At 45.5% G+C, this 16055-nt stretch overlaps 1 protein-coding gene across 1 annotated transcript; it reads left to right on the top strand.

The window, feature by feature from the left end:
• The first annotated feature begins 738 nt into the window (after positions 1-738).
• On the top strand, positions 739-3876 carry LOC103853563 (RING-H2 finger protein ATL7). Its single transcript, XM_009130472.3, has 3 exons — positions 739-1904; positions 2047-2129; positions 3402-3876. The coding sequence occupies exons 1-3, from the start codon at positions 1659-1661 to the stop codon at positions 3703-3705; spliced, it is 633 nt and encodes a 210-aa protein (XP_009128720.2). The 5' UTR covers positions 739-1658; the 3' UTR covers positions 3706-3876.
• The last annotated feature ends 12179 nt before the right edge of the window (positions 3877-16055 follow it).

Below are 16055 nucleotides of genomic sequence, written 5' to 3'. Positions count from 1 at the left end.
TGAAATATTTTCATATAAAAGTTCCATATTTGGTTCTAGAATAGTTGAATCTCAAGGTAGATAATCTTCGTATTAATCCAAAAACACCACGTTTCAAACTGAATTGGGAACGATTGCCACTCTCTTTTTAATACTCCAGTAGGAATCACCGAGACGAGACAACTCTTTATATTGCTCTATTAAAAATAATAGAGTCACAGAGATTACCATTCCATAGAATTTCATGCTACTTTTCGAAGTAACCGTAGTTTGCAGCGAACTCCATCATCATCAAATAAAGAACCATCAACGATTGAAGCCGGTAAGACCCGTAGTCACCATCCACAGTAGAGCTGTCAATTACTTTTTCTAAACGGTTCAATTGAACCGAAGTTTTTGTTTTACCAAATCCATTGGAGAAACATACAAAAGAACAATAAAAAGCGTTGCCAGATTTAAAATAAATTGACAATTAAACAAACTAAGTGATAGAAAGTAAAGCAAATAAAAAAAAGAAGCAAAACGAATCAAACAAGCAAATGTCGGAGAGGCCTTCGGGCATCGACTTGAAACTAAAAAAACCTCCTCTTTCTCTCTTGACGACTAGAATTTTTCTATATTCACTTTATAATTCTTTTACCATTTCAGAGAACATGTGAAGTTGGGTAATCTTTGGAAATGAAAACAAAAGTTTGAAAATTTGGAAATGAACGTAAAAATTCATCTTTCATTTAAAAAAAAAAATATCTAGTAATCTTTAATAATTGTTTTTGCAAACATATAGGCCTCTAATTTTGGCCCTTAAATTTGTTTGAAGCAGTAAATTACTCTAATTATTATTATTGTCATTATTATTATTAGTATTATTATTTTTATTCATTAAAGCAGGTATAGTTTTTAATTCTATTTTAATATTGTAAATTAATATTTTTCCTAATTGGAAGTGGTTAAAGAAATCGTCAACTTTAAAATGAATTAAGTGACAGTTAATAATATATTTTCTTAAATTATAATTGAATAGATAATTATGGATTAAAATTATTTTTATTTCTCTAGTGCCAGCGATATAATTAAATCTCTTCCATTACATTTTTTCGGTAAAACAATTTCCTCCATTACTTCTTACCTCAAATAAACAATGTAAAGCCAAAAGAAGTTAATGTTAGAATAAATAAAATCAAATAAAAACAAAAAAATAACAGAACATGTATATATTATTCTTTTTACAAATAGTTCAAGTGTGAATGATGAATCAAAACATCTATGCACCTAACAGTAGTATGCATAAACTCTGATTCATAAGCGAAATAATTTCCTTAATACTTTTTATAACCATATGTCGACAGAATTTTTTTTAAAAAAATATGTAATATTTTGTTGTTATGATGTTTTGTAATTCAATTGTTTTGTAACAATATGTAAAATTATATTGATATCATTTTGTTTTGACATGTTCCTCTTTAAAGAAAGAAATGAATAGCTGACAATTACAGATGGCTTTTACTAACACCTGAATACTTCACCTGAAACTTTCCAATCCATCTCTTTCACATCTTATCACCATTGCTTCACCTCCGATTCCTAATCTTGAGATTCTATCTCTTCTTCTCTCTCTTAGACAAACCAACAAGACTTGTATTTCTTACCTTCGTGGGTTTATATATTTTTCAAATCTTGAGATGTCTTACAGTGATCCAAACCAAAACCCAATTCCAGAAACGACTAATGACACGAACTCGACTGAAGCCGTGCAACAATTCAAACTGTACCACGCTCTCATCTTCTCCATTCCCATTTGTTTCACATTTATCGTCCTCTTTGTCTTCTACGTCATTTATCTACGTCGACGAAGCAGCAGCGTCGACTGGTCTTCTCTTGGAATGCGTGGCGGTGGTAGCTTTGTTTCCACCAACAATCTCTCAAAGGTAACAAGTCAATCTTTTTTTGTCTTTGTCGATTTGGTAGATTATTGTGGGATTTATAAAGATGTTCTCCCCTCTATTTATTCTTACATTAATATTTGATGAGTTTAGATCTGTAACCTTTGGTCCAAACGAATATGGACAGGCTGAATTAGGGCTGAGCAAAGAATTGAGAGAGATGCTTCCCATTGTCATCTTCAAAGAGAGTTACTCAATCAATGACTCACAGTGAGTTTTCATTTTTCTTTTATTTTTTCCTTGTTAATTGTGTTGTCATTTTTTTCCCAAGAATGTTTTTTTTCTAGATATTATTAAGAGAAATTTGGATTCATGTCTATAACAGATCATCAAATTAAACATATAACCATAAGAGAACTTAGGCTATGATATTTGTATAATAATTGCTATATTACCCTTGACAACACTTTTTTTATTCTTACAAATATGTTTTCCCCTTCTACTTTTAATTGATTTTAATTTTGGTTAGAACAATTATTAAACTTTGAATTTAACATGATAAAAACATAGAATTTTTTCTACACATATTATGTTTTAAAAATTTCAAAACAAACATATATTTTATAATTTTCTTACAATATTCTATAAACACGACTTTAAATCTATACTATCATAGAAACATATATAGTATAGTCATATTTTGTTTTCAAATAAGATACAATTTTGTTGTATTCCAAACTATTGAAAAACATAGAATAGATAAATAATATACAATATCAGTCAAATATATTATTTTATGTAATTTAATATACACTAAACATCATTCCTATCTATAAATATGTTCTTTTATATTGTTTACTACTTAAACTGCATTGAACCTTATAAATAGATAATATTAATAGATCAAATTATTATGTATTACAACATATATGGTTAAAATAATCTATTCTATATCAAAAATATAAATAGAATAGTATATGATTATAGTATGTGATATACACACATCCAATCACCGTAAAGGACTGTGATGTCTATTTATGTGGCATAATGACACATTTTTCAAAGTATGGCTATATTTTTCATTTTTTCTCTGCTATGGTTATACAGCAAATTGTCCCTATTTTTAAAGGCTTATCATAAAAAGTTAGTGATAGAAAGTAATCGAGAGAGTTATGGTACGTGATATGTTCTATTATTGTCCATTGCGTGTTGAGTTACTTGTCCCTTCGAACTTGTGACTGGGATATGGATAATGTGTCATCTGGTCAAAATTGAATTGGAACAGTAAGGCATCTACTCTAAGCTGAAAAAAACAAATCATGATCTACCTATCTACTTCGTGTCTACGTTGTTAAAAAATTGACCAAAACGAGGTCATGATCTCATTCAAAACTCCATGGTGCAATTCCGGTTATGAGATTGAGTGATTTAGAATGGTTCTTATTATCCTTATATATTCAGATCATTTTTGGCCTTATAATATGAATATTAGCTCAAAGTAGAATTAAGAATCACTTGATTTGACTTTTGACTTGACTACAGATGTTCAGTGTGTCTTGGGGACTACCAGGCAAATGAGAAGCTTCAACAAATTCCACCATGTGGGCACACTTTTCACATGGACTGTATTGATCTTTGGCTCACTTTGCACACAACTTGCCCTCTTTGCCGTCTCTCTCTTATCCCAAAATCTTCTCTAGACAGGTCCCAGCAGAACCTAGAGACTGTCTCCTCCATCAGTAACTCTGATGGAGGAGGAGCTTCAGCTCAACCAGAGTCCCAGTTAGTAGGCGAAATAGTAAGTCACATCGATGATGGCCAAGAAGGTGACAACGATTGTACATAGGTTTCCGCAGAAGCAGAAGAGAATGACCAAACCAGCACAGGGAGATCTGATGCTTGTTGTAACTGCATACTTGGTTTAAAAGCACAAAAACGTTGCCTTTTGATTATGTTTTGGTACATTATAAACGGGACTATATGTTGTTTTTCTTGAATCTGTGACTTGTAACCTCGTGGAAGTGAAGTGAGAACATGATTCATCGAAAAATGGTGACTTTTTGATGCAAGATTGGAATCCACCAAAAAACTTATGACTACAACATAATCAAGAGATTCCAAGCTTGAATGACCAAGATGATTGTAGGTAGAGATTGAGATTTGTGACTGAATCCAGACTTGAATCGACAAGTTCTTATCTGCAAGCCAATATGATGTAGCGGATCATGTGTTACGTGGGCCTTGGCTCGGCATAAAGCCTTCGCCAAGTTATTGAGCTTTGTTTTCCTTTTTGGTTTTGTTTTATGATTCGATAACTATGAATCTTCATAGGATAGGATTTTATATACTTAGTTTATATACAGAGCTTTCGTCATTGTAAACTTCACTTTTTATTGAATATAATTGCAATTGCAACCAGAGCTTTAATAGCACTTAGAGGAGTACTCTAACCTTCTTTGATCTTGTAGAGAGTATCGTCATCTTCAAAGTACCCTTGTTTGCGTTGAGAGCATCAACAACAACAAGCTTCCTTGATTCTTCAGAGTTCTCTTTGAGTTCTTGTCGAGTCTTTGATCTCTCAGCTTCCGCTTCTCTATCAGTTGGTATCAGACACGGAACATTTCGGGAATTCAAAACCTCTTGCAATCATGCCTCCAAAGAAATCAACCGATGCTTCTACCAGTGGAGATCTTTCTGATTTTCGCAAGGATTTGCTGGCTTTGCAGGAAAGTATGCAAGCAACAATGCACGCTTCTTTCATGGAGATGGGAGCGATGCTCGCTGATCGCTTAGCACGACAAAATCCCCTGTTAGAAGATGCTGAAACAGAGGATGTTAGGTCAATTGAGTCAAACCTGTTCGACAGCAACGTGCTGATGATGACAAAGTGCGACAGTATGACCATCGTTGGGATTTGGCTTTCAAAGTGGAAATACCTGAATTCCATGGAGGTCCTCGAGGCGAAGCACTACTCGATTGGATCACGACAGTGGACGAACTTCTCGACTTCAAACAGGTGCCGGAAGAACGTCGTGTGCCCTTGGTGACAACGAGATTTCGTGGTCATGCTTCATCGTGGTGGAAGCAGGTCAAAATAACCAGACATCGCACAGGGAAACCACCGATTGTTGCTTGGCCAAAGCTGCAAAAACACCTCAAGGCTACGTTCTTGCCTCACAATTATTAACGCACAACGTACAATCGACTTCAGAATCTGCGTCAGGGTTCTCGCAGTGTGGACGACTATGCAGAGGAGTTCTCACTCATATTGACCAGGACTGAAATATATGATAGCGCAGAACACCTAGTGTCTCGCTTCATTGGAGGTCTCCGGCCTCAACTTCAGACTGCGTTATCACAGTTCGATCCACTAACAATCGCAGAAGCCCATAGGAGTGCGGTTACCTTTGAACAGAAACAACAACGATCGTCAACTTGGACAGGACAGTCGACGCATTCTCGTCAAGAAGAGCCAACGACATCACCAACGACATCACCAACGGGGGCAAAAGAAACCGATGGTCAACAACAAGCGCCTCGTCAAGCTGATGATCAAAACGTACGGCGCTCTACACGACCTTCAGCACTAAAGTGCTATGAATGTGGGGAATTAGGCCATCGCCAGTCCGCATGTCCTAAAAAAAACCGGCGTGGGTTAGTACTGGACGCAGCACATGAGGATACTGAGCCTATCTATGATTCATACGGCGAGGAGGATGACAAGGGGGATGACAATGTCGTTCAAACGGTGGGACACACAGGTCACCTTCTTGTGCTTCAACGCTCATGTACGGTTCCGCGCCGCCAGGATACACAGTGGTTACGCACGAACATATTCAAATCGACGTGCACCATCAGAGGCCGCATGTGTACCTTTATCATTGATTCAGGAAGCTCTAAGAATATTATCGCAGACGACGCTGTCAACAAACTTGGTCTTATCCGCGAGCAACACCCCGCGCCTTACATACTAGGCTGGATCAGCGAAAACAGCAGCATGCGTGTTACGCAGAGAGTACTGGTCTCTTTCTCCATTGGCCCGCATTATAAAGACCGTACTTACTGTGATGTCGCACTAGTGGACATCAGCCATGTCATTTTGGGTCGTCCTTGGGAGTTTGATCGCAAGATCATACACGATGGAGCACAGAACACCTACAGCTTTATCTGGGAGACGCATCAAATTGTTCTCGTCCCGACTTCTCCTGCTGCACAGATTCCGCCTCCCATCGCTTCGACCACTCCACCAACTACCTTGTTGTTTTCTTATTCTACATTTCTATCTGAGATGCGTACGGAGGGATTGGCGTTTGCCCTATTACAGACAACACCACATCACAGCATGCAAACGACGCCCACCCCGTCTTTGGTCACAGTACTCGACGAGTATCGCGATGTCTTTCCAACAGAACTCCCCGATGGTCTGCCTCCTCTTCGAGACATACAACACCATATTGATCTCGTGCCTGGAGCTACATTACCAAATAGACCTCACTACAGAATGAGCCCTACAGAACATGAGGAACTGAGGCGTCAGGTCGAAGGTTTACTGCAGAAAGGCAATATCAAAGAGAGCTTAAGCCCATGCGCAGTACCGGATCTCTTGATCCCAAAAAAAGATGGATCATGGCGCATGTGTGTTGATAGCAGGGTGATCAATAAGATAACAATTTGCTACCGCTTTCCTATCCCGCGATTGGATGATCTCTTAGACCAAATTGGAGCTGCTAGATTTTCTCCAAAATCGATCTCAAAAGTGGTTATCATCAGATACGTATACGGCCGGGTGATGAATGGAAGACAGCTTTCAAAACCAGAGAGGGTCTCTTTGAGTGGTTGGTCATGCCTTTTGGCTTATCTAACGCATTGAGCACCTTCACGAGAATCATGAATCAGGCATTGCGACCCTTTACTGGTCAATTCGTCGTTGTCTATATTGATGACATCTTTATCTTCAGCTCTTCGCTAACAACGCACGCAGAGCACATTCGTCAAGTTCTCTCAGTCCTACGAGCAGAAAAGCTATTTGCGGCCAATCAGAAGTGCGAATTTGGCGTGTCTCAGGTTCTCTTCCTCGGGTACGCATCTCTGACAAGGGCCTGTCGGTGGATATTTCTAAAATTGAGGCTGTGAAGTTTTGGCCTGTGCCTAAGACGGTGTCCGAAGTACGTAGCTTTCACGGACTGGCATCATTCTATAGAAGATTTGTAAGCCACTTCAGCACGATCATGGCTCCAATTACAAGTTGTATGCGAGATGGCAAGTTCAAATGGACTCCTGAAGCAACTAAGGCCTTCGAGCTCATCAAGGATAAGCTAACAACGCCCCCCATACTAGTCTTGCCCGATTTTAATAAGACCTTTGAGCTCCATTGCGACGCGTCCAACCTCGGCATAGGTGCAGTTCTCAGTCAAGCCGGCCGCCCCATTGCCTTCTATAGTGAGAAACTAGCAGGAGCGCGAGGAAGGTATAGTACGTACGACATGGAGTTCTATGCAATTGTGCAGGCAATTAAACATTGGCGCCATTACCTTGTTCATCTTGAGTTTATCTTATTCACGAATCATGATGCTTTAAGACGTCTTGATAGTCAGGCAAAAGTGTCGGCACGACACACAGCATGGATTTCGTACCTGCAGCAGTTTACGTTTTCTATCAGGCATCAGTCCAGCAAAACACATAAAGTCGCCGATGCTCTTAGTCGTCGTCATGGCCTCTTGAAAACGATGCATACGCGGGTTATCTCGCTGAGTTGTATCCGTCTGATCCATTCTTTGGTCAGATATATTTTGACGCAGTCAATGGCGTGCACGGAGATTACACTTAACACGATGGATACTTGTTTAAGGCTTTGCGCCTGTGCATACTTGACTGTAGTTTGCGTCTTCAGATCGTCAGTGAGCTTCATAATGAAGGTCATGTGGGTCGTGATCGAACCCTGCAGCTGGTTACGTCATCCTATTTTTGGCCGTGCTTGCGAAGGGATGTCGAGAGATTTATTGAGCGTTGTCATGTGTGTCAGCACAGAAAAGGCAAGGCTTCGAATTCGGGCTTTTATCTTCCTCTTCCCGTTCCAACGCAACCTGGGACAGACGTCAGCTTGGATTTTGTTTTAAGCTTGCCTTGTACACAGCGTGGCTTTGATTCCATCTTTGTGGTCGTCGACCGCTTTTCGAAGATGGCTCATTTTGTGGCTTGTAAGAAGACCACGGACGCCGTGAGTGTGGCAGTCTTGTTCTTCCGTGAGATATACCGTCTCCATGGTCTCCCCTCGTCAATTGTATTGGATCGCGACACCCGCTTTTTGAGCCACTTCTGGCGATCCTTATGGAAGTTACTTGGTACTTCTCTTGATATGAGCTCGGCGTACCATCCGCAGACGGACGGTCAAACGGAGGTCACTAATAGGTCGCTGGGCAATCTGTTGAGGTGTTTGGTGCGAGACAACATCAAATCTTGGGATTCTAAGTTGTGTCAGGCCGAATTCGCTCATAACCACGACCTGAATCGGAGTTTAGGTTTCTCACCTTTTCGTGTGGTTTATTGAACTGTCCCTCGTTGCCCTTTGGATTTGACTACGCTCCCAGACAGGACACACCATCATGGTAAAGCAGTGAAGTTTGTCAACGACCTTCAGCAGTGTGGGAACCGAAATTCGCACTGTCGATTTCCGTTTAAATAAGGAAACTAAGAAAACCCTAGTTTCCCAGAAGACCCGGATATCTGTTAATTACCACACGTCAAGCAATCAGAACACGAGAATAACAACGATAAAGATAAGAAATCGAAAAGAGAGCAAAGTAGATCTTATTCCGAATCTGCGTATGAGCGTTACAACAAGGTATAAGCCTGGGCTCGAGAGCTGTCGGCGAGATTCCTAGTTCTAGCAACCCTAAGACGGCTAAACCTAATTGAGTCGCAGCTCGAAATAACAAAAACGGAAAGTTGCCTAAATCGCTCTAAGTGCTAAGTTTGCTCTGAAAAAGTTCCCTCCTCTGCTCCTCGCCTAGGACTCCTTATATACTAGCTCCAAGGTCGGTTTACGTTTTTACTCTTCTGCCCTTAAGCCGTCATAGCAAAAAATGGAGATATTCCATTTTTCCCGATCTTCACAATTATCTTCAAAACTTCCGTATTTATCCGCGGAAACTTGACATTTATCCTTCCTCGTGGGCCAAGCGTGAACCATGCTGTGGTTCACGGGCTTTTGATTAGGAAAAATCGTAGGATGGGCCTCGAGTCGTGTTTTAGGTCCCTTTGGGCCGTCTTCCGACTCGACACGTTTACTATGAGTTTTCCGCGGTTTCTAATCGAAGTTTTGATCGATGGACTAGAATAGCGGGAAAAATGGACTGAGCTTGCCACGGTCTTCGGGAGATAGTATTCGAAGGTTTGACGAGAATGCAAGGACTGGCGTCGTATCGCTTGTTCGGAAAGGTTCAATCGCTACACCGCGACCGATCTTTGGCTCGAGCCCGGTTGCTACGTAGCGACCGAGCGGGACGATCGCTCGGTCGCTACGTAGCGACCGAGCTTGGCTCGAGCTCGGTCGCTACGTAGCGACCGAGCTTGGCTCGAGCTCGGTCGCTACGTAGCGACCGAGCGGGACGATCGCTCGGTCGCTACGTAGCGACCGAGCTTTGGCTCGAGCTCGGTCGCTACGTAGCGACCGAGCGGGACGATCGCTCGGTCGCTACGTAGCGACCGAGCGGGACGATCGCTCGGTCGCTACGTAGCGACCGAGCTTTGGCTCGAGCTCGGTCGCTACGTAGCGACCGAGCGGGACGATCGCTCGGTCGCTACGTAGCGACCGAGCTTGGCTCGAGCTCGGTCGCTACGTAGCGACCGAGCGGGACGATCGCTCGGTCGCTACGTAGCGACCGAGCTTTGGCTCGAGCTCGGTCGCTACGTAGCGACCGAGCGGGACGATCGCTACGTAGCGACCGAGCTTGGCTCGAGCTCGGTCGCTACGTAGCGACCGAGCGGGACGATCGCTCGGTCGCTGCGTAGCGACCGAGCTTTGGCTCGAGCTCGGTCGCTACGTAGCGACCGAGCGGGACGATCGCTCGGTCGCTACGTAGCGACCGAGTTTTGGCTCGAGCTCGGTCGCTACGTAGCGACCGAGCGGGATGATCGCTCGGTCGCTACGTAGCGACCAAGCTTGGCTCGAGCTCGGTCGCTACGTAGCGACCGAGCGGGACGATCGCTCAGTCGCTACGTAGCGACCGAGCTTGGCTCCAGCTCGGTCGCTACGTAGCGACCGAGCGGGACGATCGCTCAGTCGCTACGTAGCGACCGAGCTTGGCTCCAGCTCGGTCGCTACGTAGCGACCGAGCGGGACGATCGCTCGGTCGCTACGTAGCGACCGAGCTTGGCTCGAGCTCGGTCGCTACGTAGCGACCGAGCGGGACGATCGCTCGGTCGCTACGTAGCGACCGAGCTTGGCTGAGCTCGGGCGCTACGTAGCGACCGAGCGGGACGATCGCTCGGTCGCTACGTAGCGACCGAGCTTGGCTCGAGCTCGGTCGCTACGTAGCGACCGAGCGGGACGATCGCTCGGTCGCTACGTAGCGACCGAGCTTTGGCCCGAGTTCGGTCGCTACGTAGCGACCGAGCGGGACGATTGCTCGGTCGCTATGTAGCGACCGAGCTTGGCTGAGCTTGGTTGCTACGTTGCGACCGAACTTGGCTCGGGTTTGGTTTGAATCTCAAAGGATACTTCTTCGTAAAAACCTCGTATAGGTTATTTTTACGAAAATTACATCCCTTCTTTTACTAACTCTTTCGGAAATACGATCTCTGAGGATTTTCGGGTGGTAATTCCGTCGTGACCGTTTTTGACCCCAACAGTTAGCCCCCCAGCCCGTTAGGATCATGCATCGTAGGATCCTAGCGTGCGGTTAGGCATGTTTGGCAAGTTAGGCGTGATGGGTGGAATTAATATCCGAAAGTCCGAGCTTGAATAGTAAATCCTCATGTCTTATAAGAAGAGAGGTAACTTGTTCCATAATTTTTTCACTTTCTTGTTTTTCTCTAAGATCTTTGAAAAACTTTCTATCTTTCTTTCCATCCTTTTCCTCTATTCTCTCAAGAGAAGTGCAAAGATGTCGAGCAAGAAAAAGATTGCGAAAAAAGGGTCTTCGTCCGCGAGCCCTTACGAAGAGCTCATTGTTCCGAAGATGGAGTTCGTGCCTCACTCGGTGCATCCTGCCGAGAACGAGGCATGGTGGGTTGCTCATTATGGCTCGTTGACCCCTCCCAAGGAGAAGCCATTCCCGATCCTGGTCCATCGTGGAGTCGAGGAAGAGGATGCAAGCAGGACGACCGACGAGTTTCTCGCGATGATGCGGTCGTTCTACCACATCTCGGATGCCGTGGAGTTCCGGGTTCCCTGCCGCGGGGAATGTGCTAACAACCCCCCGGAGGGTTACTTTACTTGTTATGAGGCGTTCATAGTGCGTTGTCGCCTCTGGTTCCCCATACCCGAAATTCTCGTCCGAGTGTTGGACCGTTTCGAAGTTGCGATAAGTCAGTTGACACCCCTTGCCATTCAACACCTTATTGGGATCTTGGTCCTAAGCTATGAGCATGGCCTTTCCCTCTCCGTCGATCATTATGAAGCGCTTTTGAGGCTTCAACTTGTCACGGATTCGGATAAGCATAGGTTTGTCCCTCGGAAATTTATGTCGGTGGTTAAGAAGTTCATTTCGAACTTCAACTCGTGGAAGAAGTTCTTTTTCTTTGTTCGTTTGGACGCTGCGTCCGTCGAAGAGAGTTGCATTCCACTGTTCCGAAGGTTGCCGAACAATCGTCCTTTCATCAATCCTCTTGCTCCGTTCCCCGAAGATATCATTTCGGTGAGGGATCTTCTCAGGAATGGTCCCTTCTTCTGGACTTCTTTTACGCCGAAGAGGGTTCGGAAGGCACTGAGATTCGTGCAACCCGGTCCCGCTCTGGATGCGGACACGGGAAGCGACTCCGAACCCGACGACCAGAATCCTGTCGAAGCTCCGACAGCTGTGCCGGAGTCGAGCTCTTGGAAGGGAAAAGATGTCGATCTTGGCGACATAGAGTTTTCGATGGACGACTCTATGCTTCCAGGATGGGATCCGAACCTTGCTTACGGCGACGGGAGCGGTTCGAGCGAGGCTCCTATTCCGGATTTCGATGATTTCTTTGCTGGGCTGCCATCGGGTTTCGATGCTCCTCCTCCTACGAAGGAATCGGCGAGGCCGAGAGTCGTTGCGGAAGGATCTCGCATCATCAATGGGGTTAGTTTTTTTTTTATTATTATCCTATGTATGGATTTGTAACATGCCCATCGAATTTGCAGGGCCTGAGCTTGCTGGGCTCGGCCATCGAGGCGGGTCATAGAGAAGCCATGGTCTACCGTTTTAAAGCGGAGAAAGCGGAGCGGGATCTTGCTCGCGTGCAAGGCGAGATGCTGGAGCGAGAGGCACAGCTTACTCGCGATCATGCGCGGGCTGTTCGTAGAGCGGAGAGGAAAGGCAAAAGAGAAATCGTTGAGGTGATGAAGACTCGCGCATCTCAGTTCCAGGTTGAATACGGGAACCTTAAGAATGCCTTTACCTCGGTGGGCGACTTTCGCGAGTGCCGTGGTTCGGTCGGAGGTCTTTGGCGGACGCAAGCCGACGACTATGTGTTTGAAGAGGAGATGAGCTTGATGAAGAGTGGGATGAGTGACTGTGCCCACGCTGAGGCGCTCATCCCTCCGATCGACGAGAGGATTCAAGGGTTCTGGGATTCCATCCCGGTTTCTCCTGATACCGTGGAGGTCCCGATTGATTTTCACGATGGTGGCGAGGAAGTGGATCGTCCTGCGGATGCGTTTGGTGCTTCGTTGTCCGGGGACTTCGACTTTGGAGTATGAGGGGTGGATTAGTTATCCTTGTTTTCGGCCGAATGTGGCCCTTGGATTTTGTTTAGGCCAAGATGGCCGTATTTGTATTTCCGGGACTGGCCGTTGGTGGCTTTGAATCCCTTGCCGCTTTTACGCGGTTTATTTATAAGATAAATGTTTTGTTTCGAGTTTTTCCTGAGCAGGGTTGAAGTAAATACGAGTTGTCGTCTCGTATGTAGTTCTAATCAGACGTTCAATCTGTTGGTTCGTTCGTGATTTTCGTAAAAATTTATCTGTCTTTACGATTTTCGAGAGCATTGAGATATGAACGGAGAGGCATGGTTTATGATCTCGTATCTTTTAGATATCATGCCTTGAGATGTTTGAGACCAGAGCGTTGGGTTTAGGGCAAGACCTAGGTTTACTTTCGGTTAAGGTTTGTGCGGTGACTAGCCGGCTATCGTTTTTCCTGTTGCGATTTCTTCCTGACTCGCACCGGTTTAAAGTCCGCGATATGTTCTCGGCTTATATGACTTGTATGGTACGAATCGAGCATCTTCTCAGAATCAACTGGAAGTGCTAAACCAAAATTTCGGATTTTTGTTGTAGCGCGCTTTCGTCCTTTGTGCTGGACGTTTAAAGATCAAAAGAGTGATCGGATTGCGTTTGTTTAAGACGGCTGGCGTGTTCGTCGGGGCCAATCGACGAACGGGGTGTAAGGTTTTTGGTGGTCGCGTTTGGACAATTTGTTTAGCATTGTCCTCGAATTTTAACTTTTTGCGACGTCTCGCAGTTATTTTCGAGGATTATGCATGTATTTTTGCGTGTTTGAAAGGTGATAATCTTTCTGATTTTTTGGGCCGGATGAGGCCGCAGACGAGCGTAAACTGAAGCGTAGGCGTTTTCGATAAAAAGACAGTGTGTATTGTAAAATTTTTTTATGTTTCTAAAAACTCGATTACAATAATGGCGATTGTGGGAGTATGCGAGTATACGCACCCACTCCCCCCCCCCCCTTTTAGAGAGGGGGATAGCTGAACTCGTCTTTCGACAAGCTGCCTACGTACCCCTTTCGAGGATCAAGCCATCTCGTAGTTCTGTTTCATGCCGCGAGTGTTCTTACTCGGCGGTTGATGCCGCGATGTCCGCCTTGACCGTGTCGATCGTGGCTGGGTCAACGCTATTTTCCGGATGTTCCGGTTGAGTTGTCGCGTGGGCTTCGGATTTATCTTGAGCTTCGACGTCCGATGCGTTTGCGTTGACAGATGATTTTACTTCGTCCTTGTGCGGGGCGCTTTTGGCCGAAGATCGAGCTATCTTTGCGCGTTTGCCGTTTGCGGAAGCCGTGATTTGCCTTAACTTATGCTCCGCGAGAAAGCATAGTCGCGACTGTTTTTGGCATCCCCAGATGGCCGCGACTCCGCTCGGTGTTGGGAACTTGAGACCCAGGTGGTAAGTTGACGGAACTGCCTGCATGGCGTTGAGCCACGGGGTTCCCATGATCACGTTATAGATAGCGGGATGGTCGACTACCGCGAATTCGACGATTTTCGTGATCTCCTTGGCCATGACTGGCAATTGGATCGATCCGAGAGTCATCGACACTTCGCCTGAAAAACCCGTGAGTGGTTTTGGCGTTGGAATTACTTCTCCGAGTTCGATACTCATCCGCTTGAGAGTGTCGCGGAAGATTACGTTGACCGTGCTTCCCGTATCGACGAGTACCCTTCCGACTTCTAAATCTCGTATGACGAGATCTATGACGAGCGGGTCGTAGTGAGGTTGGTCGATACCGCCGGCTTCTTCCTCTGTGAAGGTGATGGAGCAACTTTGGCCGTCTCGAGGAGGAGACCATGTAGGCCAATTTGCGCTTGATTCTGCCTTCCGTTGGTAAGCCTTGATGGCCGACACGGTATCGCCGCAGTATTTAGATCCTCCGATGATCATATTGACTCTGCGACGATTGTTATCGTTCCCTTTGTCATCCGGCCTCCTACCGCGTTTATCCCCGAGTTGGTTTCGTTGAGGGGATTTTTCAGCGGGCGGATTTCTGTCCGTTTTTGGGGGCCGATCAGAATCGAGGATGAGATCCTTGACGCTAGTTACCTCCGAAAGCTCTCCAGCGAGCAGCTTCGCGGCCAGTCTTGCTCCCAAGACTTTGCAATTGGTCGTGGAGTGTCCTCGGGATTGGTGGAACTCGCAGAAGGTGTTCTCGTCGTATCCTTGATTGCGAGTCCACATGTTGCCCGTGGTCCGGCCTTGATCCGAATTGATCGCATAGTTATGCGCCCCTTGGAGATCTTCCCCCTCGTGATGGACGTACTTGTCGTTACGAGAGTTCTTCTTTTTCCCCTTCGGATCCGCATCTTTCGAGGATGGTCTTGCCGGCTTATGTTTTTGCGATAAGACTTTAGTTTCTTCCTCAACTATGATGTAGTCCGTCGCTTTATGGAGGGCGTCCTGGATCGTTCGCGGTTTGTCGAGAGTTATCCATTTTCTGAATTTCGACTTGTACCAGAGCGTCTTTCTCAGCGCGTCGATGGCCACTTTGTCGCTTATCCCGCTGACCCTGGACATTATCAGCTTGAACCGACTGATAAACTCGCGGAGGGGTTCGTCTTCCCGCTGAGAGAGACTCCAGAGGTCAACATCGGAGGTTTCCCTGTCTATGAATACGGAGTACTGTTTGAGGAATTCCGATGCGAGCTGTCGAAAACTCCCGATGGTGTTGCGACGAAGGCGTGCGAACCATTCGAGTGCTGCTCCTTCAAGATTTTCGACAAACAAGCGGCAATAGCCGGCATCCTTTTCGCCGTCCTTCAGTCTTGCTCTTCCCATCGCGATATGGAAAGCTTGAAGGTGCGCATTCGGATCAGCCGTACCATCGTACTTTGGTACTCTGATTTTTCCCGGGTCGGACACCCTCATGTCCGAAATGCGGCTGGTAAAGGGGGTCTTTCGAGCTCCTTCCAGCAGTCGATCGATCTCGGGGGCAGCACTAGTAGCATGATGGATTTGAGACTTTACGGCTCTCACTTCTGCCGCAGTCTTAGTGATGTAGTCGCGAAGGTCGCGGATATCCGATGTCTCGTCAGTGGATTTCCGAACCTGTCGGCGCTTACTGCGAGTGAGCTCGGTTTGCCTTTCGGCCAGCTCCTCTTGTTCGTTCCAATAGGCGACTTCTTCTTCTTCCGTCATTGGTTTCTCGAACGGGGAGCCTTCCCGAGCGGATCGGCTTCTAGTCCTTCTTGGGTGCCTGTCGACATCCTCGTCGGTGTCGTTGGAGACATCGCTAGGATCCAGGTCAATGTGTTCGGCTTCGTTATCCTCCGAGT

This window comes from Brassica rapa, chromosome A02, assembly GCF_000309985.2.
Source record: "Brassica rapa cultivar Chiifu-401-42 chromosome A02, CAAS_Brap_v3.01, whole genome shotgun sequence".
Lineage (NCBI taxonomy): Eukaryota > Viridiplantae > Streptophyta > Magnoliopsida > Brassicales > Brassicaceae > Brassica > Brassica rapa.
Note: the sequence above shows the minus strand (reverse complement) of the source record. Positions and strands in the feature narration are given on the sequence as shown.